At 38.0% G+C, this 25,361-nt stretch overlaps 3 protein-coding genes and 1 pseudogene across 4 annotated transcripts; 2 read left to right on the forward strand and 2 right to left on the reverse strand.

Moving 5' to 3' along the window:
* The first annotated feature begins 201 nt into the window (after positions 1-201).
* LOC119994588 lies at positions 202-2,230 on the forward strand (annotated as a pseudogene).
* A 109-nt stretch (positions 2,231-2,339) lies between these two features.
* Positions 2,340-11,481, reverse strand: LOC119992952. 2 transcript variants are annotated; one of them, XM_038840938.1, is made up of 9 exons: positions 9,903-11,481; positions 8,346-9,737; positions 7,431-7,563; positions 7,223-7,308; positions 6,801-7,039; positions 5,424-5,510; positions 4,709-4,808; positions 4,347-4,548; positions 2,340-4,256 (listed from the first exon to the last, which is right to left on the reverse strand). In XM_038840938.1, the coding sequence occupies exons 1-9, from the start codon at positions 11,022-11,024 to the stop codon at positions 3,337-3,339; spliced, it is 4,281 nt and encodes a 1,426-aa protein (XP_038696866.1). In that variant the 5' UTR covers positions 11,025-11,481; the 3' UTR covers positions 2,340-3,336. The 2 variants fall into 2 exon arrangements, with proteins under 2 accessions (XP_038696866.1, XP_038696119.1); XM_038840191.1 differs by having other exon boundaries at positions 8,346-11,481.
* Positions 11,482-12,497: 1,016 nt separating this feature from the next.
* Positions 12,498-14,743, reverse strand: LOC119980995 (40S ribosomal protein S24-1-like). The gene is made up of 6 exons (XM_038823954.1): positions 14,584-14,743; positions 14,390-14,486; positions 14,203-14,244; positions 13,950-14,120; positions 12,991-13,077; positions 12,498-12,902 (listed from the first exon to the last, which is right to left on the reverse strand). The coding sequence occupies exons 2-6, from the start codon at positions 14,462-14,464 to the stop codon at positions 12,861-12,863; spliced, it is 417 nt and encodes a 138-aa protein (XP_038679882.1). The 5' UTR covers positions 14,465-14,486; positions 14,584-14,743; the 3' UTR covers positions 12,498-12,860.
* Positions 14,744-18,541: 3,798 nt separating this feature from the next.
* Positions 18,542-23,259, forward strand: LOC119998910 (5'-nucleotidase SurE-like). Its single transcript, XM_038846421.1, has 9 exons — positions 18,542-18,870; positions 19,171-19,265; positions 19,409-19,473; positions 19,864-19,907; positions 20,225-20,302; positions 20,564-20,717; positions 21,748-21,924; positions 22,657-22,716; positions 22,822-23,259. The coding sequence occupies exons 1-9, from the start codon at positions 18,722-18,724 to the stop codon at positions 22,933-22,935; spliced, it is 936 nt and encodes a 311-aa protein (XP_038702349.1). The 5' UTR covers positions 18,542-18,721; the 3' UTR covers positions 22,936-23,259.
* Positions 23,260-25,361: the final 2,102 nt, after the last annotated feature.

The raw sequence follows: 25,361 nt of genomic DNA on the forward strand, positions 1-25,361 counted from the left end.
GTTGCTGACACGGAAAGTTCTGTATGAGATATTTCATGACCGTAGGATTCGTAGTAACTGAAATACCTAAAATACCCTTGTTCTTTTCCAAAATGCTCTCTATATCCTTTTTGGATAAAATCATCATTTCTTAACCAAAAACCAACGGAGCTTTTCAGGTGGAGAATGCAAGTCTGCTGCTTTAAGCGAACAAGGTAAAGCTTGAGAATAACTTTGAATTCTTTCTTTTCATCTCTTCGTTATCACTGATTTCTTAGGGATTTCACTTTCGTTTGGTGGGTCCTGCCCTGTTCTATGCTGGTTTCAGTTCTGTGTAGTATCATTTGGAGCATGTCCTAGTCTTGACCATTGTTGTTTATGATTCCATCCATTTGAGTGTCTTCTGTTAAGACCACATATATCCCACGTCAGTAGGAAGTCCCAACCGATGGGTATATATGGATAAAGCCCACCCTTAACATTCAATTAGACCTCAAAGCGCGGAACAATATAGTTGGTTGTTTGGTTTGTGGATTTCTGTTTCTGTGCATTTGTGGTTAAATTTTCATTTTTAGTGAAGTGCAAATGGAGCTTTAGTTTATGTGAGATAGAGGGTGTTCAATCATTATTCATAATATTGGTGCTGTTCTGTAAAATCTGCGGATATTCTTCGCCTTATTGTCTGAGATACAGCATCAAGAAATGGCTGTCATGCTTGCTGGATGCAACCCTAGTATTGTCAAAACGGTGGAGAAAATCTTGAAGCCTGACTGTGAGTGAAAGTGACTGTATTCTTCATCTCCTTTGGGGGAACAATTGTGTGAATATTGGGGCTGGAACTGGTATGTTTATGTCAATATTTGTGTAGGAGCTTCTGTTTGTCGAGCTTCGAGATGGTTAATGAGAAAATCTATTCATCTGCATTGTGTCAATGATATTTTTAAAGCTGTGTGTGCGTCAATTAGTTTTTGCAAAATCCATCTCGGTATAGAGTACGCCCATCACCGTGCTTGAGAATAAGTCTAAACCATTCCATCTTTTGTTTTTAGGCCATACGTAGATCACATTTTCTACAATCTGTCCATGTAATGTCCTGAATGACACATTCAGTAGTGTGCATCTTGAACCATCTTATATTTAGAAAAGGGCTTATTGAAACTTTATCTGCAAGCTTCCGTTCCAAATCAGTAATTCCCCAATCAGTCTCGTTGGCCGTTGCTTTCTTGACTATTTTTCTGCAAAATAACAGATACACTGCAATCCAAGTGTCATGTTTTGCCTGTGCCTCAGGTTGCTGCTTCAAGCCGTCGCCATGTCTTGGTCTGTACCAGCGCTTCCATTTTCGCGATTCTGGCCCTAGCTTAACAGCATTACCTATCCTAGCTGAAGAGAAGTTAGTTGGCCAAGATGAGAAGGATGAAGGGGTAATAGGGGCAGTTAAATCATTGTTTGATCCAAATGAGAAAACAAAGTCCGGGAAAGTGTCGCGATTCATTGGAGAAAGACCCTAAGGATACCTTAACATTTAGACGAACTGCAGACGCTGCGAAGGAGTCGATTAGAGAGTATTTGGGGAGCTGGAGGGGACAAGAAAAGGTTGCTCACGAGGTGTGTTCCACGACTTCCCAGTTCGAAAGATGACATTTTTCTGGGTTGATTCCATTTTATGTTGACAATTTTGTGACCATTTGCAGGAATCATATGTCATTTCAGAAAAAGCAATCAGATCTTTGGCAAGTTTCTACTCAAAGGCTGGTCCATCTGTGCCACTCTCAGAAGGCATTAAATCTGAAATATTGAATGATTTAAGTACAGCTGAAGAATTTTTGTAACAAAGTACCTTCTAAGATATTCATGTCAACTTAATTATGCACTAATAGTTAAGCCAGTAGATTTCAGAATGGCAAACCAAGGTTTCTTTCTTCCATGTAAAGTCGTTCTTTATATAAATGAAACTAAGCTTTTATGTGGTTCTGCTGGAAATGTTTGCATGAATCACTTTTGTTAGCTGGAAATTGCTGCTCCTTGAAACACTTTTTGGTAACCAAGGAACCAACCCGTCAACATGCCTTTAAGATAACTGAGGGGGGATAACTTCGGGTCGCTAGAATAATCCACACCACACTGGTGGCATGAAGTTACACCCACTCAGCTATCTGAATAACAAGGACCCTGCTTTCTTCAGCCTCATCCATCAAGCTTCATATTAAACACTTCAAAGAAGATTCTGAGGCTCACCATCAGCACAGACAGTATGTAGACAATAAAATCTGTAAGCCAATGTTCTTGTGAACCATCAAATAACCATTGGTTGCTCCCACAAAAATGAGAGTCAGAAAAAGAAAGAAAAAAAAAAAAACTGTGAAAAGTAACTTCTCATATCGTTTCTATCATGTCTGCTAGCAAAAGAAATGACAGGCATAATTACAAAAACGAAGCTGTTAAAATTCATTAATGATTGAACATGTCAACGCGATGAGCATTCATGTATTATACGTGGAAGAAACGAAGTTATACAGGACAGGGAGAGGATTCCAAACTTGTACACTCATCAGAGGCAGCCAATTACACCAAGTGGAGTACCCAGTAGCTTACCTGGCAGCAGAAAAAGACCAGCCCAGCCTCTAGGCAATGTGATTGAAAACATAAAAAGCTTTTCTGACTTAACTTACAATGATAACCTTATCTGAAGCATCCATGAAAATATTTGATTTCACCATGGAAAGGGGGTAAGAAACATTTCCAGAAGCGGAGTTGGGAGCAGATCCATTTTCCAGGGAATTGCTGAACTTTACTTCCTAATCAAGACACAATAAATCGGTAATGCAGCCTGAAAACGTCATTTACTGGCCTGGCATTCTGTTTCCAGACAATGTGAACACGTATGTTGTAGACATATCAAACACAAACACCAGTTCTGAAGCTATCATCAAATGTATTGAGAATTTATTCTTCATAGCCTGTAACTTTAGAAGCAGCTTCTGAAGCCACATGAAACTTACTTCTGTTCTCACAGTTAATCTGCATGAACATATCTTCCGCCACACTGAGAGTAGAAGCAGCTACATGCAGAATTCCATCATTCTGCAAATTGGTGCTCTCTGCAACCATCTCGTTTGCAGACAAAGCTGGTTCGAGACTTTCCAAATTAACATTTAATGAAATTGGCATTGACTACAAAACCGTTGTTACAAGACCGAGTATCATTCTCAACAGAAGAATTTAAAGTTGGCGTATTTTCAGTCTCTGCTGCGTTGTCAATCCTGTCAGAGAAAATAAGGCAATTCTTATCAGAAGCAGAAGCACATTCAGTAAATCTGTCCCCCAGTTGAGAATCAACAGGTAAAATACCCTAAACTAAGCCGAGATTCTAAGTTCCTGAGAAGTAGCAACATTACCACTTAGTTTAGGTTCATTACCCACATTACCTTCATTACAATCCTGAGTATTATCTTCAACAGAAGAATTCAATGCTGGCTCATTTTTCATCTTCAGAGCATAAGGACCCATATCTGAGACTGTTAGTTCATGAGACATGGCAACATTAGCATGCGGTGCATGGTCATCATTCGCATTATCTCCTTCACAAGACTGAGGATTCTCTCTTTGGTGAGGAACCAATACTTGCTGACCTTTTATCTCTGGTGCACCAGGCCTGGGACTTGTATCAGAGACGACACCTTCCTTGTTGGAAGCAGATTCCACCAACTTGTCTCCTGATTCAGAATCAGCACTTACAGTACCATCTACTGAAACTGGAATTCCACCTTCATTAGAAGCATCCATTGAACTACTCACCAAGGGAGTATCACTCAAGGAAACACTTTGACACTGAGAATCAGATTCCATAGCAGTTGCGCCACCCTCTTTATAAGAGGGAGTGCCAAATTTAATCGAAGAATTCATTATAGATTTATTTTCTCTCTCTTCCATGTCGTGACTCATAACAGGCATTGGGTGGCGTTTCCCGTCCAACACAGATTCGGCTACCTTATCTCCTGATTCAGAATCAGTACATGTCCCGTCAAGTGAAACTTTAAGTTCATGAGAAGCATCCAGGGAATTACTCATCTCAGAAGTATTGCTTAAGGAAACACTTGGGCCTTGGGAATCAGAATCTGCAGCAGTCACTCTGTCATTGGTCATTTTGGCATCTTGCAAGTGATCATCATCGCACTCAAGACTATCATTCCCAACAGAGGCATCCACATCAGATTTATTATCAACAACACATGGAATAGAATGCTTGCCAATGATCTCCATTTGCTTCGCATTTACTGGAAGTCAAAAAACACCTGATAAACATAGCTCTGAAAAAAAAGAAAAAGAAAGGAGAGGTGGGTGGGGGTGGAATTATAAACCCGTACCACAGACATCCTCTTCGATATTCTCTCGCTGGAGGAGCTTCTGCAACATGTCTATACCAGGGAAAACCAGCACATTCATGGACCTCAATTCTTGCTTAAGTGATTCCTCAACAGAAGTAAAACCAAAAACTCCTGTCCATGTATGTGTAAGCTCCGAAATTGCAGGGATAATCATTTTCTCAACTTTGAGAGAATGAAGAGCCTTCAAGTGGGAAGGAAACAAGGGGAACCCGAGGCCACGAACAGTAAGAATAAAAGGTCAATCAGAATTGACGGAAAAATAGATACAAAACGCAAACTCATATCTAGTTTCCCAATGTCAATTCAAAAATACTAAAAGACAAAACATTCTCAAATCTTACCGCTTCAATGGCGCAAAATAGCCGACGGCACATCCCTTGACGCCTATACATATGGCGAGTTCCAATATATGGCATCTCCGCCAACTGAGTGCCATGGAACCTAAACAAATGGAGAGAGGAAATTGTAAGAAGAATGTAATCACATGGCAAGGCTCAATCCATACGTGTGTGGCACAAACGCTGATATTAACCTCTCTCTAAAAGGAACTCCATGATGGAACTTAAAACAGTATTGAACATCATACAACAAGAAATTTTGCTTGTGCACCAGCATTCTGCTTCTATCAATTACAAACTAAATTCTCAAACCACACATATCATACCGAAGTAACTGAACAAACTAAACACAGACTAAAACATCAAAAGGATAATCAAGGAATAAACAAAGAAAAAGAGCTACTTATAACAATTACCAAGTACAATGTACAGCAGTACCAGAGCTATCCCACCTTATGGAGGAAATATAATTTATCAACATTAAAAGCATATTTCCACACACTGACATACTTCACTTCTTACACCATTTCCATGCCGATAGATAACCTTATTAGTTTTCTTGTTCTTCTTCTTCATACTTTAAATCCCTCCTTCAAAAACTCCATTCTAAACCATTTCAATCTTTGATAGTGATTTTTTTTTTTTGCTTTCGTCCTTATCTTACACTCTGATGGACAAAGTATATATGTGAACGAAATTGAAATTATTAGCATTCTACCTGATAGATGCAGCAGATATAATTTCATCACCCCTCTCTAGGATAGCAGTATGGAATCCACCATAGTTCAGCCGATTGAAATTCGACCTGTAAAAACAAAAGAAACAAGGTGTTCAGTTACTAAAAAACACAAGAACCTAGTACATGAAAGCAATAAACACAAGAATCAAGCACATAAAAAGTAAAAAATAAAATGATTGATAACAGTCTATAGGGCTTTCCACATTTATAATCAGAAAAGCAAACAGATCATTGTCAAAAAAGTAATAACACGCGTCTCACACATGCATACAAATGGAGGGAGAACATGTACAATTCACAGAGTTCAACACTATTAAAAAAGATTAATGTAGATCAATCCACACAAAAATTAAAAAAAATAGACCACAAAAATTGTACAAGTTCCCGTTAAATTTATCAAAGTATTAAGATCATTCAGATACTGCACCCGAATGATCTTCACATATTAAAATATCTGGAGCCTCATTTACCAGGTCATAAGATCAATTATGAAAACTTGAAAGCTAAATTTAACTTTATAAGCTATTTGCAGGTCTGACCCATCTTGAATTTTCTTTTAGGCGACTGTTTTTGGCCCAGCTTCTTCAGAACTGTCACAAGTACTGAACTACATGTAGGAGGGCTGTGAATGATAGGCTACTTGCAATGAGCAAGCCAAAACCTTGACTTTGTCTCCAGTATTGATAACCAGGAACTTATGTTTGACGTTTAAACTCATTATTTTAGTTACCATTTTACACTATTAAAATTTATAAACTTACTAGAAATTGTAACATGGTTGATTTCTTAAATAGCTGTCTTTTATTAGTTATAACCTACTTGTACAAAAATCAAGACAATCCATTATCAATTAACCACCAGGGCAGGGCCAGAAAAGACCCACATGGTGTCCTCCGTCTGAATAGCTGTGTGTGCCCCCGGCAATTTTAAAGTATATGAGAACTAAATCGCAAGTTTTACTTTGCCCAACATCCATTTCTGTCATACATTATGAGAAATAATGACAAGCGGTCAGACAAATGCATGTTAAGCATAGGATTAAACAAGATAAATTTATGATACGGATCAAAACAAAAAGATTATAACTTCATCACTCTGACAACAGTGTAAGCTCTCTCTAGTGAAGCTCAGAACCCAGTAAATGCATGTTATATGCAAAACGATACAGGGAAAAAAAAAACACGAATAATGGGGGGAAATCATGAACATAGTAGCCTAGGACTCGCATAACCAACTCAAGCACGAAATTCCCTTAGCCATGGATCTAATAAACAGAAACCAATTAACAAGGTTGGTCTTAAAACCACAGCCCATAATTGACGACCATGCAGTTAAAAAAATACTCCAGATCCTTACCCACAATTATAAAGAACATTATGCAGTAAATTGATTCCACTTCTCCGATCAATAATGGGCAAAAAACATTCATCCATAACTGTCAGTGCAACAGCTAGCTTGGAATTGCATTCCACTCTTTGAGGAAGTCCTCGGGATGATGCGTCTGAATCTGCACCCATTCTATGAATGAGTGACCATGAATATCCTCCTTCCAGTTCAAGTTTCACCCCAAGATACTTCAGTATCTGCTCAGAGAGCTGTAGAAGTGACAAGAATATCAGTAATCACATTTCAGTATCACCACATTACAATTAGCTGGGAGAAAAGTTGGGCAGGAATGAAAGTCTCAACAGATGGCAATCATCTGACAATGCTGTGAACAACTAGAAAGCAATAAAAATAAAATAAAATCTATTGAGATCCTTCGAAAACGAAAATACCTCTCTGCATTTCTGCCCACAAAAAGAAGTAGACGAACTATTGGAATCAACAGGAAGAGGAATATCCAGTGTGCATGATTGGTGATCTACAGAAGTCAAAATGTTTGATTTAGAAAAAAATTCGTCACAAGATTAGATGATACAAGAGAATGACAGTGTAAGAGCACATATAACAAATTACAAATCTCAGGAAGAAAAAGAACAATACACTTCTTCTCGCAAAGAGTGCAGCTGAGAAGTGCATGGACAGTTGAATCATTCTCTTGACCAATATCATCACTGGCTTTCCCACAAAATTTGCATACACAATATGGACAGTGCCAATCACCTGGGGGAAGCATCTGCAATGAGAATAAACAAAATAAACTGCGTAACAAATTCTACACATGGAGGTACTAAGAACCATTCAGAAGATTAAAATGGTCACCAATATATCACATCATGACTTTTTCCCATTAACTGAATGAATTATTTTTTTTAACTATAAGGCACATTGAAAATGAGGGTCATAAATCATCATGGTAGAATTAAAAAGCAATAGACCAACCATTTTCGTATGCAATTCCAAACATCAAATAGCCTTATTCCACGAAAATCATGGGTACAATGACCAACTCAGTAAAAAAGTCTTGTAAGGAGAGTTGTTAACTATCAGTTGCTCTATTAAAGATCAGATAAGCATCTCTAACTTCTTAACAGCATTCTTCTATGAAATAGTGAGATATTTAGCTAAGTCCAATGAACAAGTAGAGAATAATAATGTTTCTTTCATTTGGGAAAAACTTCCATTGTTTTTTCTGGGTGTTCCAACTATATCCATTATCTTATTTGGAGTTTTAAATGGTCAATGTCTAACCATAGGTGTTTGAACATTGAAGCACAAACTTGAAAAGGCTTAAACATTCAACTGGTTCGAATTAGATTCTTTAATCTCAACAAACCATGTATCCTTAGTCCACAGGCCGCTTAACTCTCAATACTTCCAGAAATTTCACCTGTATGTCTCTCCTTCAATCCTCAACCACAGTTTAAATTTTTTTTAAAACCCACAGAAATATTGAAGGGAAAAAATAATTACATGCAAGAAACAAAATTTCATGTGGCTATAATAATGTAAACTTACCTGTATAACTAAGCAGCTCTGGTGAAATGTTGAAGGGCAGCTATCACAACAGATCAGATCCCCACCATCTCCGCAGAGGCCACAAGTATCATCATTTGAGTCATCACCATCAATGTCTACAGAGTGGAACCCAATATGCTCATCCTTCTCTTGCTTGACCCACGCATCAATCTGACACTGCAATAACGACATTCCTGAGTCCAAATATATGTTCTGATATGGCTGGCGTAATTTGCTTCCAGCATGGATTTCAAACTTTGATACCGTGAGGATCTTACTACAACAACCACAATGGATACCGTCTCTTGTAATCCACCCCTCCAGCATCACTTTTGTCCTTCTGCGGTTCTTATATTGTACCTTCTGGCTCAACTGCACACTTCCAATATCAATCAGCCAGGAAAGCAGTGTACGTTTTCCACCATATGGAATAAAGCAATCAGTTTCTGAATTAAGCCCCTTGTTAGAATTTCTAATTAACAAAGTACATCTGCCAAGTTTTCTACTTTTTTGTCCTTGCAACTGCTGACAACTGGACACAGAGAATGGTTTTTCAGCACTATTATGCAAATGATGGCTTGAGCTTTGACCATTTTCACTCACTCTGCTCTTCGAAGACTTACCACTGTGCTTTATAAAGGAGCTAAGTTTCTCTTCTTGTCTACCACAGTCCACGCTTTCCTCCTCGTGCCTGGTGCTTGCAGACTTTTTCGCCCAAACATCCTCTGCATTCTCGCTCTCACTGCCTTCTTGCTGCTTCTTTTTCATTTCTTTCTCCATCTTCTTTCGAGTCTTCCTTGTCAATTGGCTGAGCACCTCTTCTGACAATGGGGTGAAAGAAGAACCATCACCGGTAGGTTTGGCCTCTTCTTCATCTTCGTTTAATTGCTTTTGAAGTGCATCATAAGCCTTGATAATGGACCAGTAAGCAGTTCCACTGGGATTAATATACACTGCATCTAGGTAGTCTCTGTTTCGTCTAGGTCGATAATCTATCGTCCATCCAGCATTCAGAATCATTGCCCTTATATGTTCACGCAGCTTTTGCTTTTCTGTCCCACTACCACGTCTAACCTTTCCTGCTTTAACTTTTGGAGCAAGGAGCTGACTGCATGGTGTTTTTTCACCTCCAGAAGTCAACCTCTTTGTAGAAGAAAGAGCTTCCACAGTTTTTGGCCCCATCCTCGGAGATGTATCACTGTCGTCCGAATCTGTATCAGCACCCTTGCTGTATTTAGTCATTGCTGATTCCTTCATACCACAAGATTCCACTTTCTTTGATCCAACCTTCAGGGACATATTGCTGGCTTCTGATTCTAAATTGGCACCCCTAACGTTTTTGGTAGATAGTCTACTCTTATAATTGCAAGATTCAACGTTCTTTGATCCAACCTTTGATGGGATATTGTCATCATCCAAATCCCGAGGACTGACCTCATTCTTTGCTGATAAAAATCTCTGCATATAATTACGAGCCTTCATAATCTTTGAGCTGGGCTTCACCAACATATCACTGTCCTCTGAACTTGAGTCATGGTCCTCATTCTTTGATCCAACCTTTGATGGGATATTGTCATCATCCAAATCCCGAGGACTGACCTCATTCTTTGCTGATAAAAATCTCTGCATATAATTATGAGCCTTCATGTTCTTTGAGCTGGGCTTCACCAACATATCACTGTCCTCTGAACTTGAGTCATGGTCCTCGGTCTTTCTAGTTGACAATGATTTTCGTAACTTCAACTGATTTTCCTGTTTCCTAATGAGTGAACCACGTTTCTGAAGACTTCTTGATTCACTAGAATATGAAGGATGTGTCATAACATTCCTGTTCACGTTATCATTCGTCTTCAAGCCCCTCCAGTTTCCCTCAGCTTCAAGTTGATCATAGTTGCTCAGGGACCTACCAACCTTCTTGTTCTTGTTTACCATCACCTTCAAAACACCATTCTTTCCCTGGACCCTAATGGGTGCATTTGAATCACCCAAATACTTATCCCGTAATGTGGATATAGGTCGCCGAGCTTCTTCCCTATCCATCTCCAATCTAATCTTATCAACATGATCTCCCTGACTAAAGCCACTTGTCTTCTCATAATAAGAATTTTTCCTCTTCTCAATATATTGTCTGCTGGAACCTGTCATGTATTCCCGCTGAACACCACTTCGACCTACTGGCATTGACTCCAAAAACCTTCTGCCTCCAACTTCTGCTCCAACATCATTGAAATGCTTCCTCCTCACACTCTCCACATCAATACCATCACATTCATCAAACTCGAATACATCTAACCTATCCCTCTTCCTTTCACTCTGCCCCTCACCATTCCTACCAACCTCATTAAACCTAGAATACTCTTCCCTATCCCTCTTTCTACCAATTTCACTCTCCTCCACAACACCTTTCTCAGAAACACTCGAACCATTACAGACCCGAATTGTTTCAGGGGCAACCCTTCTACGAGGGGGCACTAAAAGCTCATCACTAGACCCAGAATCGCTCAATGCCAACCTAGGTCTCTTCTTCTCTTCCTTCGACCCTAAAACCCTCCTGGAACCCGAGGCAAGAGACCCGCCCACTCCATCAATACCCTTCTTTCTCACGATCAAACAACCAGAGGAGTTCCTTTTCTTAACCACAATCTCCGGAGGATCACCAGATCTCATTCGATCGTCCATGTACGCCAACACCACAATACAAACCCCTAAATTTCCGAAATCCCTTTCAAATCCATCTCAAATTCACCAATAAAATAAATAAAAAACAGAGTTTGAAAACTCAAAATCCCTCCCTCCCAACCTTTCAAACCAAAAATTACCAGATCTGGTGCCACAGCTATAAAAAGCCCCAACAGATACCAAAAGGTGTCGTATCGGAAAAGAAATATACCTTGCCGGGTCGCCCTGCGACTTCTTCAAGGGCAATTCACCGGTTGTACATATCAATCACCGATCGACGTCGCAATTTTCCAGCGAAGAAACCAAGAGACGGGGGGAGATTATGGTGTTGGACTGTAATGGCCCTCGTATATAAGCAACAAAACCATTGCCCCCTGTCTTTATTATTTCCTTTCCTATTACTCTTTTTTTTCCTTGCATGTATTAATTGATTTTTTCCCCAGTTTTTTTCCCTCCAAATCGTAGTCCCGCGGGAGGAGGGGGAACGGAACCGTTCTGATTCTGCCACGTGGAATGGGCCCAACGGTTCAGTGGAACATACTTGACGTGGTGGCAAGATCAGACAAATAAGAAGCCGGTGGACTACTGGGTTTTGATTCGTGTAAATGGGAATTGACGAGGAAAGTGAATTGTAATCGCGAAGCAGAGCGCGTGAGTAGAGAAAAGTGTTAGACATTAGAATCCGGTTTGGATTCTTGGATGACGAAACGATGGGCTTTGTTATCAGGTTTTTGTGTTGTGGATGAATTTTAACGAGATGTTGGATCTTTCTGGTAAAAACGAGGTTGAAAAATTCTCTGTTGCACCTTATTTTTTACCTTTCTGGGTTGATTGATAGATGCTGTAAATTGGCACCATTGTAGCTTTTTGCCTTTTCCAGGTTTGACCTATTGGGAATCCATCGAAAACACAATCGACCCCAATGATAAATCTACGGGTCACATACAATGTTCACAAAACACATGAGCCGATTAAGCCTTTGACCAAAATAACATCACATCATGCCATCAGAGTAAGCACTAAACTTATGACCTCCTACACATGCGCTAAAAAAATTCAAACGGGGAACCCCGCCGGGGTAGCTCAGCTGGTAAGACCTGGACAGTTACACTGACAGGTCCAAGGTTCGAGTCCTCAAAGGGGCCACTGGAGGCTTACATGGTCGTTAACTTCAGGGCCCGTGGGATTAGTCGAGGTGCGCGTAAGCTGGCCCGGACACCCACGATAATCAAAAAAAAAAAAAAAAAATTCAAACGGGGAACTTAACTATTTGAACCAACGATTCTTTTGTTAAATTGAGCTCACCCCATACATTGAAACATGAATCGGCATTCACTTGATCACTTCCCATGTCATTACATGCATACCTGTGAAGTTTTAGACTGGTACAGGTACCGAAAATGACAAAAAGTTTGCCATTAATTGGCGTGACACAAGTGTTACCTCACACCCCTGGGGAGGACTGAAAAAATCTAAACAATTCTACTAATGGTAATTGCAAGAATCAACTCCCCATCTTAACTTTACAAACACCGAATGAAGTCTACGCTCAACGAAAAATGAAATACTTCAGCAATGTGCAGTGCAAGATGAAAAGTCTTGCCTTGTCGCACAACTCACCCCAAAACAAATACCAAAAAGTATTCAACTTTGTCCCGTTTACGTCACTTAATAATTCCGGACATTCCATCTAGAAAAACATAGGTTAGGTCCGCAAAAATTGAGAATCCCTCCAGGAAAAAGAAAAACTCATTCGCAATAAATTTGATGATAGCTTAAAATTGAAATGAATGTCAAAGTAAGGAACCCTGTGGTACTACTGCATTAGGTAAGATCTCACTTCTTCTTCCCACCCTTGGCAGCTTCACTAGCCTTGGTCTGTGAACAGATGAAATATCCAGAGATAAGGGGGTGAAGAAAAATCAAACAATGAAAAAAGATTTATAAGAGAACACAGCTTCATTACCTTCTTAACACCTCGGATTTTCTTTGCCCTGTTCTTCCTTTCCTTCATCTGCTTCCTTGACTTTTCCACCTTTGTGTCTAGTCCATTCTGTCAGAACAGCAAGCAACAACTCAACAGACATGCATGAACTAAAACATAATGCATACACAGCCATATAAGAGAGAGGAGAGAGGAAACACACTGAAAGTAAAAAAAATATATAGCCAATGTTAGATCCAAGAATCTCTGTGTATGCTGGAGCTCAGGATAATGCAAAATGTTTGAGATCCTTCAAGAAAATTCCACTATGACTAAAGACACCTTTCATCCATCATTTAACATGCAAAATTGTGAAGGGTGATCTTGATCCAGAATATCACTTTATACTCCACAGCTTACATACCAATGTCTAACCAAATTTAAATCAGTAAACCCATGATGGCAAAAGAAAGAAATTCAACATGAAGGAATTCAAACATTATTTTCAATTTGTGCCTAAGAATGATCTTGAAACAAGAATCCAAGGCAGCTACTATCCTAGAGAACCGAACAATCATTCAAAGCAGTTTGGGGACGGCAGAAAATGGTAACCAAGATTTCAACCAAAATTATCTACAATTTAGACATATCTGAGGAAGTTTTTTAAGTCTGAACTTGGATCCTTGTTCACAGTATGAACAACATAAAAGAATTTAGAAAATAACAATCGAGGTTGCTAAACAATGAGGTTATGCATAAAATATTTGAAAGAAACTGTAGTCGTAATGGCAAGGAAATGCTCGAGTGAGCAATATACTATCAACAACATTCATCATATATGCAAACATATGCTTAAATGGGTTCAGATATATGATCGGCAAAAATCCCGTTACAGGTCGGAGGTCACCACACTTAACACCACTACCACATGATACGTACAGTAGCAATAACACAGGATTAGTTCCACTGATATCTAACTTAAGATATGTAGATATAGTTACCCTGATCAGCCTGTACTTTGGCTCATACTTCTTGGCACTCTCAACTGAGTCATAGATCAGCCCATATCCAGTTGACTTCCCACCACCAAATTGAGTACGGAACTTAAACACAAATATTGAGTTTTGGTCTTTCACATCATATAGGCTTGCTAATTTCTCCTTCAAATCAGCCTTAAACAACAAAGATATATAATCAATACTCAGTTGATGAAATTTATAACGAAAAATAAATATCAAATTAAGATGTAGGTACCTTAGAAACATTGGGCCTCCCAGGGTGCAAAACATCAATGACCTTAAACAAAGTAAGCATGACAGTAATCAGAGATAGGATACATTCTTGACCACCAGTTCGGTGTATCAGAAGACAAACTATTTACGGCAAATAAAACTGTTGAAACCAAACAAGTATCGGGGAAAAAAGTGTGAAATCAACTCACGAATTGCTTCCTTGACAGGAGCCTATTGGTCATGAACTTCCTCGTTCTAATCGTCACAGATTTGTTCTCCGCCATACTTCTACGCAAAAACAATCTCCTGATTCAAATGATAGGACAACGAAGAATTAACAAACATTCCACAAAAACATACAAAAAAAACCAGGGAATGTGTTAGCAACAAGAACCCTACACACCGCCGAGTTTCTCCTCCGGAAAATTTCTTTTGAGCGTGTGTCCGTTGACGCCGTATCAAAAACTGCGGTCTGGTGGGTTTTTAGGGTTTGAAGAGAGTATGCCCCTTAAAAATTTAAAATGCATTGCCTTTGTTTGGTCGCTTGGGCAGTTTCGTCTGAGTTTCGAATTTGGCTATTCCGCTCTCGTATATGAAAATGTTCTCACTCGCCCACGTCCACAAACCACAATTAACAATTTGTGGGCACTTCCCGGAGCCCATATGCTTTAGGGGCCCAAAACCAAGAAGACGCTCTAGAACTTTGGAGGCCCAGAATTTTAACATATGGATGGTCCATTTGCTTATGTATATGGTAAAATAAGTTGTTTAAGTGTTTGATAAAACTGAATCTAGACATAGAATATATACTATTAATTTTACCAATAATGACATCGAATAATTCACAACTTGCTCACTTGTTCATAACTCCTCTCCTCTCTCCTTGCTTCCATCTTTCCATTTTGTTTTTGTTTTTGTTTCGATCGAGAAAGTTATCAAAACTTGTTGTTAGTAACTTAACACAACTACATAACTAGTAATTTGTACAAAAGTTCGAGTTTTATCAAGTTTTCAAGTGTAAACCCATTCATTCCTTGGCTTCTATTTGTTGTTTCTTTAACACTATCACTCTACAATATTGTCTTGATTAAAAGAGAGCGAGAGGGTGAAGAAAGTAGATAACTTACCAATATTTAATATCGAAAAAAAAAATAATTAAGACGACATGTTTCTTAGCCGACTACATATAACAAATAGTAACTGGCTTGGTGGTGAGTTGTCAAGATTAATTATTATCAAATGCAAGAACTTCAAGTTTCAACTCAAGGCCGTCTGTAGCATTTTGGAGGCCCTAGACAAGTTAAGAAACTGAGGCCCTCATTACCTAAAATAATTTTTTTTTTTTATAAATATGAAATCCAGCATATCTAATAAATTCAAAATGCAATATAATTAGTTCTTGAATACAAATAAATTATCACCAATATCCAATAAATTAAGCGACTCAAACTTATAAATTTATTACATCAAATGAAACCAAATAACGCTAAACCAAATAATTCATGGGGGAGGGGCCTCACTTGTACAGTTCGGATTTGATTTGTTACCACAATCAAAGTTATAGGTCAATGAATTGCACTTTTTAATTTTTATATATGTGATGGCGTGTCATTTTGTGTTTGGGTTAATGGGCTTGTTTTCTTAAATAACAATATATTAGGATTTTTTTTTTCTGATTTGGGGGCTCCGCAATTCCTTAGAGTCTACAATTTATATTCAATGGTGAAGAAAAAGACATACAAATTTTAAAAATGAAAAAACAAAAATATAGTGTGATGTGGCACATCTCTCAAGCCATTGGATTCCAATTGTAGACTCTACAATTTGAAACTAATTGCGGAGCCTCCTAATCCATTTTTTTCTTATATCAATTGACAAGTACATTGTACTGTCTATATACACCTAAAAATATATACAATTTAATGAAAAGTGAGACCCCTCCCCCATGAAAGGCCCTAGGCGACTGCCTGTCTGGCCTCCCCTTGGAGCCGGCTATGTTTCAACTCCAAAGCAAACTTCTTTGGAGTCATCGTAATAGGTCAAAGGTCCTATAATTATCTTGCGCCCTACGACGGGATCCAATATAACTATTGGTTCCTCCTTAAAAAAAAACACAACTACCCATAGACAACACAACAAGGCCAAAGCCTATATAACAAAGTTCGTACACAACATGACAAATCAGCCTCTCTTATTTTTAAACTTCTTTGTTTTAACAAGTATCCCCGGCGCCGAAATTGTACACAATCTGACAAAATATACAAATTTATGAGAGCGAAAATATAATATTTTGAGTTTATAAATGATGATTTAGAATTGTCATACTTTCTTCATGTTGAATTTAATATTTGTTACTTTTATTTTGAAAAAAAAAATATTATTAAATTTATTATTCTAAATACTACACAAATTTATGAATTTTTAAAATTCTTTTAAAGAAATTTAGTGCACCGGTTGAAGTGCTCCGGTTGAAGTGGGTCCTCCCCAAGAATCCTTTAAAGAGTAAGGGCACTTGTAATGGTGCAAGTGTTAATGTTCCCAACAAAATTAATCATGGGTTTCACCTCTATTACACAAAAAGTCAAGTCAAACACGTATTCTAATATAGCCACATCAGTAAAAACACATCTTTCAATATAGTCATATCAATAAAACATAAATTTCTATATATTTTCTCTTCACACCCAACATGGAGGCCAACAACATTTCATTCATTCATATCATCCACAACAAAACTACACCAAACACACAAAATACCAATACATTCACATCAACAAAACACTTCTCCCAATACAATCACATCAACAAAAGATAACATCTTTGTTGGTCCAATAACACTTTACCATTATAAGTGTCATAACTAAAGAGTAGCTGCCAATAACAAACCCAAAACGATTAGATACCATCACAAACTCGTCAAACATTCAAAAAATGGAATAACAAATATAACTACACAAAAAAATATAATTATATAGTGAGAGTTTTCTTACCCACTGTTAATGGAGCATTTTCTTTACATTTTTTTAACATGGGAATTCGTAGTCATTATCTTTCAGTTATGCACTAAGTTACAGACATGCACAATAATCCGCAAACTATACATACCATGTACTAATCGTGTTAAAGTCCCACATCGAAAGATGTGGGCATTAATGCCTTATTTATAAGGTCAAACTCACCCTTAAGCACTAATAAGGTCTTTCCTTATACTTGAGCGAGTTGGACTTGAGAAAAAACAAAGTCGTGCTGCCCGATATATCTACAGGAACCGGACAACCCAAAGCGGACAATATTGTTGGTGTGTATGGGGGTGTGGATTTTCAACATGGTATCGGAGCAATTCGGTCCAGTTAGACATGACCTCCACACCACTTGTTTGGTCTAACATAACCCAACTCACAAGTGCGGTGAGGGGGAGCGTTAAAGTCTCACATCGAAAGATGTGGGCACTAATGCCTTATTTATAAGGTCAAGCCCACCATTAACCACTAACAAGACATTTTTCTAAGCTTGAGTGAGTTGGGTCTAACCCACTTGCTTGAGCTTAAGGAGAAATAAAGCAGTACGAGCCCGATGTATCAACGGGAATCGGATAACGCAAAGCAGACAATATTGTTGGTGTGTATGCGGGTGTGGATTTTCAACATGGTATTGGAGCAATTCGGTCCAGTTGGACATGACCTCTACTCCACTTGTTGGATCTGACATAACCCAACCCACAAGTGCGGGGGAGTGTTAAAATCTCACATCAAAAGATGTGGGCACTAATGCCTTATTTATAAGGTCAAGCCCACCCTTAACCACTAACAAGACCTTTTCCTAGGCTTGAGTGAGTTGGGCCTAGCCCACTTGCTTGGAGCTAAGGAGAAACAAAGCAGTGCTGGCCCAATGTATCAACGGAAACCGAATAGTTCAAATCGGACAATATTATTGGTGTATATGGGAGTGTGGATTTTCAACAAATCGAACTCATCTCCTAAAAGGGAAGACTCTCTCCTAACCATAAGGCTATAAGTTGATTCCTAAATATTTGTGTATTTAAATATTGTGATAAATGCATGATGTATGGATAATAATTATTTTTTTTGTTTAAATGACAATAACCTCCACACAAAATTCTTCATCTTTTTTTTGAATATAAGGGAAGGAAAACTCGATATCTCTATAAGATATTATACACATGAGTGTCATCTAAACTACTTGTCAAATATTTCCGCGCAAAATTCGTTAAGCAATGACGTAGGATATTTTGTTATGGACTCATTTAATAATTGTAAAAAGAATCCTTTAATAATTGCACATTTATCAATTATGTGTCGCAAACCACTCGTTTAATTATGTTGTCCACACTTCCATTCTCTCATGTGTCTTATCCGCCCACTCTACTTATTGTGCGGCATCTTATTCCAATTCCCAGAGAAATAAATACCGGAAGAAGAACTATTTCATTGTGCCAGCGCACCAATTCCTGTACGCGTACGCTTTTCTCGCGCTTTGCGAAGCGAGACCAAGCTCTCACAGCCGACTTTCAACTCTCAAAAATGGAGGATAGTGCCGTTGTTAACAATGATCAGCGCCCCGCGATCATGGTCACCAACGACGACGGTATCGATGCGCCAGGACTACGCGCTCTCGTTCGCGTTCTCGTCTCCACGAATCGCTACCAAGTCCTTGTTTGCGCCCCTGACTCGTACGTTTATCTCTCTCTGATTGATTTTATCGGGAATGAATGAATTCTGATGATTGTGAGTTCTAGTTGGATAATGCTTCAAGCTTGCTCGCAGAGCTGATGATTTTCAATTTCATGAAATTCATTGCCTGTTTGGTGTCAGTTGCAATCAATTTCTGTAGTTTTCCGGCTGAATAGTTTATGATTATATCATTCTAGCTATGAAGAAAATTCGTTAACGCGACTGATTCAAAATTAAAGATAATGCGTTCGTAAAATTATGTCATGTAATGGTTTATTCTCTAACGGCTTGATTTCCAGGGAAAAGTCGGCAGTTAGTCATAGTATTACTTGGCGTCATCCTCTTTCTGCGCAGCGAGTCGACATTGATGGAGCAACAGCGTTTGCAGTTTCTGGTATGTCTCCATTTTGTCATGCCACTTTTCATTTTTATTTCTTTATATTTTGGATTATTACTTTCATGCTTACATATGCTTCGGAGGATCCTTTAAATTGGTCTGGTAACTTGTGATGAATTTCAATTTTCTTGTATTTTCAGGCACTCCAGCTGATTGTACTTCTTTAGGGATCTCTAAAACTATCTTCCCTGTGATCCCTGATCTGGTGGCTCTCCTTGTCTTTAATGTGTATTTATGGGGCTTTAAAAGATAATTTTATTAGAAATGGCAGATTATAACATTTAAATACGTTTTCCTGTTTATTACCGTACCTTGCTTACTTTCATGCAATGATGACTATATAAAAGCTTTTATTTAATTTAAATCAGTTTTCCTTCTTTTTTGTTTTTTCTTTCATAAAAAAATGTTTATTTTAGATTTCTCAGTTCCATGGTCCTTGTAGTTGAGGCATTAGGTAGTCCCTTTATGGTGAATAAATTCACTGTTTATATCCTTTTGCATGGTTTGGGCCAGTTTATCTACGCACTGTGAGCGTGGAGCTTAGAGTTGTTCTACATAGCTCTCTGTTAATAAATTTCCTACCTTTTGTGAACAGGTAGTTAGTGGCATAAACATGGGGAGCAACTGTGGTTATCACATGTGAGTAATGATTTCCGTGCCCTTGTTGTGATCATCCTTATTTTCTCAACTCATACGATGAGAGGTGTTCCTAACTATAATCATCAAACAAACAAACACATAGATATGCACACCTTTGAATGTTTTCTACTATCTAAGTTCATTTGGATGACACAGTTTAAAAAAAATGTGATGTTTTGTATTATTAATTTCTCATAGCCACTACCACTTTATAAGTCAAATTTTGAAGTTGTTCATTTAACAAAAAATTTTAGTTTGAGTTGTTGAGTGAATTTGTCCTCATAACTTTTCTGATTGGCTCCTTGCTGGAATTGCAGCATTTACTCAGGCACAGTTGCTGGTGCTCGAGAGGCTTTCTTAAATGGCATACCTGGAGTCTCTACATCATATGATTGGTGAGTAGACGTGTCTCATGCCATGTTACGTGATTAATAAGGAAAAGTTTGTTGAAAGTTAAGAGTTGGTGACAGATTCATTCAAAGTAGATTTAATATGGGGCTGAGGCCCACGTCATGTTTTGTCCAAGCTTCATGTACATTTTCTTATTTTCATCTTGCACCTATCTCTTATGTCATGATGGTAATAGGGGCTTTTGGTTTCATCGTTTATGACTATTTTGTGTCTAAAAGGTTTGACCATTTTTAGTTTGGATGTAGGGTTGGAGGCAAGAGCAGTGTGCAGGACTATAGTATTGCTGCTGAAGCTTGCTTACCGATCATAAATGTGGTACTTACAGAGATTAAGAATCAGACTTATCCTCTAGGGTGCTTTTTGAATGTAGATTTTCCAACTGATGTTGCAAATCATAAGGTAAATTGAATAGCTTGTCAATATTTTACTTTGACATCCAAATTTGAGGGTATACAAAGGTGCAACCCAGAGGTTATAGGTTCAGTTCTGGAAACAACCTCTCCACATATTATGTGGGGTACGGTTTTCGTACATCTTGTCTATCCCTTCCCTCACCCATTACGGGAGCCTTGTGCACGGGAGTTGTTTACCTTTTTTACCTTGAGGTAGCCTTCTCTATGGTATGCATCTTTTCTCATTTCTCATATAGGCTTTCCTCAAAGCTAGCTTTCTGGCAGAAAGGGAAGCAATGCTTTCCCGGAATTTGTAAGCGGTTTACTGATGAGAATTGAGAGCTCACTTAGGCTTCCTCTGATTGTGCTTAGTGCTTACTAAGTTTTGTCAATTTTAACGTACTTATTGCAAATTTATGTTCATTAACCTTGGTAGGCTTTGGTCTGATTTTGGATTTTCTTTGTGTGTTTTCGAGCTCGTTTTTGTATCCCTGTTCTGGCTATTCAATTTTCATTCGGTTCCAGAAGTATGCCTTTTTGAGCTTGTTGACCTTATTTTTGGTTCTGCCATCTTAACGAACCAAGTCTATTCTTCTTGTAGGTTGGGCATATGAGAATCGTTTCGTTCTTGACCTTTTGTTGATGTGCATGTTCTACACTTGTCACGTTCTTGTTTTTACTGCATATTTTTGCTCTTTGCTTTCTTTATTTGTCACACTGAAGTTGTCCATAGGAAAACACTGGACAACTATGGTGACTATGAGTCGTGAACTTCAATAAATGGTTTCAGTGAGGGATAGAAATTTTAGAATGAAGAGAGAGGTGATGTTTTAAGAAGTCTTCTGTTTTAAAGTTTTCTTTCATACTTATTAACACATTTGCTTTTTTAATTGGTATTTATTTTCTGCATTATGACATGCTAAATAGAAGGCTAGCGTAAAATCAAGAATATACTTAGCAATAAACAAAGTGCACAAGTCTCTGTTAGATGTTATTTGAACTGGTTTTGATGCTGGCGTTTCTTGTGCCTCAAAAAGGGGTATAAGCTGACTAAGCAGGGTAAAAGTATCGTTAAAATGGGCTGGAGGCAAGTTACAGCTGATACACAGGGGGGGGAAATGTTATCAACGATGACTATGGAAACAGATTCAGCATCAGCGACAAATTCTGATTCAAGATCTATATCACAAGGAAATTTGTTGTTCAGGAGAGAAGTGAGTCCCTTGCTTTCTTATCATATACCTGTTCATAGAAAAAATAAATTTTATTTGAAGTTACAGATGTCTGTTACTTGATTGCTGAAAAGTTGAAAACAAACTAATCCATCTCTTATAAAATAAAAAAAAGAAACCGAAACATTTTGAATTTTAGATGGGTGTTTTGAGCTGAGAATGTTTGACATTGAGGGAGAAACTGTGAAAAGAAGGAAATACATATTAAGTGGTGAAGATAGCTCTTCATATAATAATAACTTTCTGCTCATATTAAGAGTTGATCCTGTTCTCATCAATTATGCTAAAAAGTACATAGGGACTCAATAGACCCAAAAATGCAGAAGGCAAGTGGTGAGATTCATATTTTTGTCTTTGACAAGAAAACCTTCTGAGAAATAAAAACGTCTTGCAACTTGTTGAAAATGTAAATAAAATACATAAATGCAATGTCTTTTCTCTAATTGTAACAACAGAAAAAATGAACATTTAAAATTGCAACCTGTAACTACTCATGTTGTTCCAACACTGGTCTGCCTCTGTTCATGTCTTGTCATAAAATAAAGTTACCTGCATTTGAGTTGATGTGATCAGCACAATGATAAACTTAATAAAACTTTATCTAGGTTAAGAAGTTCTATAATTATTATGCCTGTTAAAAGGAATGTTGATATTTTCACTCAATTTACTGCTTTCTTTTTGGGTTATAAAATGAAATCTGATCAACTTTTCCAGGTAAGGGGAGCCCATGTTGACAATGATGATACAGACCAGCATTCACTTCGTGAAGGATATGTAAGTAACTTTGCTAACGCGGTTAAACTTACCTCAATAGTTTGTCCCATTATTTAATGTGAAGCATTGGTTTTCATTTTCTTATCCTTTTTTTTTTTGCCTCAGATTACCGTCACTCCTCTTGGTGCCCTTTCCCAGGCAGAGACAGGTACCACGAATACTTACTTCAGAGATTGGCTACCAAGAGTGGTTGACTCCCCATCTTCATCTGCCTTATAATGTTGCGAGATCCTTGTCATGCATAAGAGGCCACAGCTTCTGCCTTGTGAGGTTTTTTCTTAATTTTTCTTGGATTGCACATCAAGATTGTTTATAACATTATATGAACTTACTGGAGAAGGGAAAGTCCAGTAATAAATGTGTTCTTATTTCTCCATTTTATTTCTGATTAGTCATGGCCTCATGGGGGATATATTCTTAATCCATTGAGGAAGGGGGGAACAGACCTTGTACTTTGCACCTTATTTCTCCTTTAAATCTTTAATGCGCTTGGGGGGAATTCTGATGTGGTGTTTACCTACCAACCAGTTTGTTTTCAATCCAGGACTTTTTTGCCTCACCTTATTTAGCATTACCAAAATGGGTAGTTTCTAATTTGTTAATTGTTACTGATCTATTACATACTCACACTGCTACAAATGTTACGTTACCATGCAATGTATTCTTAACTGGAAACCACTGAAGCAAACTAAGTTCTATTTTTGAAACACCATTGAGAAATATATTTCTCATTGGAATCAAACCTTGAGTACACATATGCCTAATCCAACCAATTGCTAACCGAATTACCTCTCGTTGGTAAAGCAAACTAAGTTAGCCGCCTTAAAAAATTGCATATGTTAGGTATCATGTTGTTATTTTGATACTTAAAATATTAGCAGACAGATTTTCTTTTTGTTGATAAAAATCGAGATTGTTGATCTGATCAGATTCCTATATAGTTTACTGAATATCTTGGCCTCTTGGATTTCCTATTTTATTCTTGTTTGCATCATTTCTTATGCTGAGTGTTGGAATCAGAATGGAAAGCAGGACCATTAAGATTGCTTATGGTCAATATTATATAAGAATTTCTAAGGAACTTATTGTAAATAGAATTTTGGGGGTAGAGTAGGTTGTCCTATCCATTCTCTGGCTTTCATCAAGTCAACTTCAGTGGGACATGTCAGATGAAATAAACTGCCACCCCCAACTGCTGAAAACTGACAAAGCAACAATAAAACGCCAAATACAATAATCAAACAACTACCCTGCTTCATTCAATGGTCTAGTTTTGAGTAATAACACAATTCTACATACTCTCAAATTCTACGTAATCTGAGAAAGTAATGTGGTGTAGAAAAAATCTTCCAGAGTGGTGTAGAAGTAGAACAACCTCCCAAATCGTTGGATGCGAATTCCAAATTCTAGGGAATTATCGAGCCCCGAATCCGTTCATTTTAATTAATCTATTGCTTATAAAAGCATACTTGGAAGTTTGTGAATGAAAAGATTTCACACATAGAGCCAGAAAGAACTAGTTGAAAATAACTCATTGCCATTTTAAATAAGAAGATGGAACACCAAAAAGGCAAGAACTGATATAAATCATCATAAATATACTATGTACATCTCTCTTCTTCTTCTTCTTTTATGTGAACCCTGTGAGTACTGTATAGATAGCGTATACTCTCTTCAATCTTTCATTCTTTTGATGGCAAGGTAGTATTAGTAGTAGTGTGTGACTCCACTAGTATTGACCATAGCACATGCACATCTTCATAGGGACAGGATTGGACATCCTCGTACAGAATGTATATCCCTCTTCCTGTGATATTGGAAAACAAACTCTAGTCAGGACATCACACTTTGATGATGAAATGCAGAGTTAGATGTAATATATTCAAAATGTATTGAGAAAGAAGGAAATTAAAAGAAAGCATGCACAAATTGGAATCACAAGAACAACTAGAGTGCGGAAATGACAAAGCTTATATACTGAAATTGCAGAAAAGGGTGTGAATTGAGGACATACTCTTCTTTTGAGGTGAATTTAGTCTGAACCAGAGCTTCTTCAATGGAGAGAGGAGGGACTGGATCCACCTCATTTGGAGAAGTGGGTGTGGAGCATATAGGTGAGACTAAGAACAGAGAAGAGAGAGAGAGAGAGAGAGAGAGAGAGAGAGAATGAAGAACTACAGGTAGGGGATTTGCTTACACAAGTGGTGAATTTTGAAGCCAACATTTTACATTTCCCTTGCAGGTCAATCATGCAAATCACAATTTTTGTTCTTGGTGCAGTGTCATTTTCAAAAACCCTTTTTTATCTTGCATCAGAAGTAGCCATTTCAACAATCAAGCTTGTGACTTTTTCACATTCTGGGTTTCTTTCTTTCCTATTTGTTTATAGTAAAACTTCTGACACCCTACACTTTGTGGGGTCTGGTCTTGTATTTTAAGGTAGAGTCTCAAAGAAGGGTCTGTGCCCCATACGTCCATCTGTGCCAGTGAGGGTGCCTTAAAAGTGTCAAGGGACATAGCTTAGGGAGCCAGAAATTCTGTACTCATTGTTGGGCTATGCATTTGTTGACTCTTCTTGTCACTGAGTAATGCACTTGGGTGGTGGTTGTATGGTCTCCTTTAGGTTATAATACTCATTGGAGGAT

This window comes from Tripterygium wilfordii, chromosome 1 (assembly GCF_013401445.1).
Source record: "Tripterygium wilfordii isolate XIE 37 chromosome 1, ASM1340144v1, whole genome shotgun sequence".
Lineage (NCBI taxonomy): Eukaryota > Viridiplantae > Streptophyta > Magnoliopsida > Celastrales > Celastraceae > Tripterygium > Tripterygium wilfordii.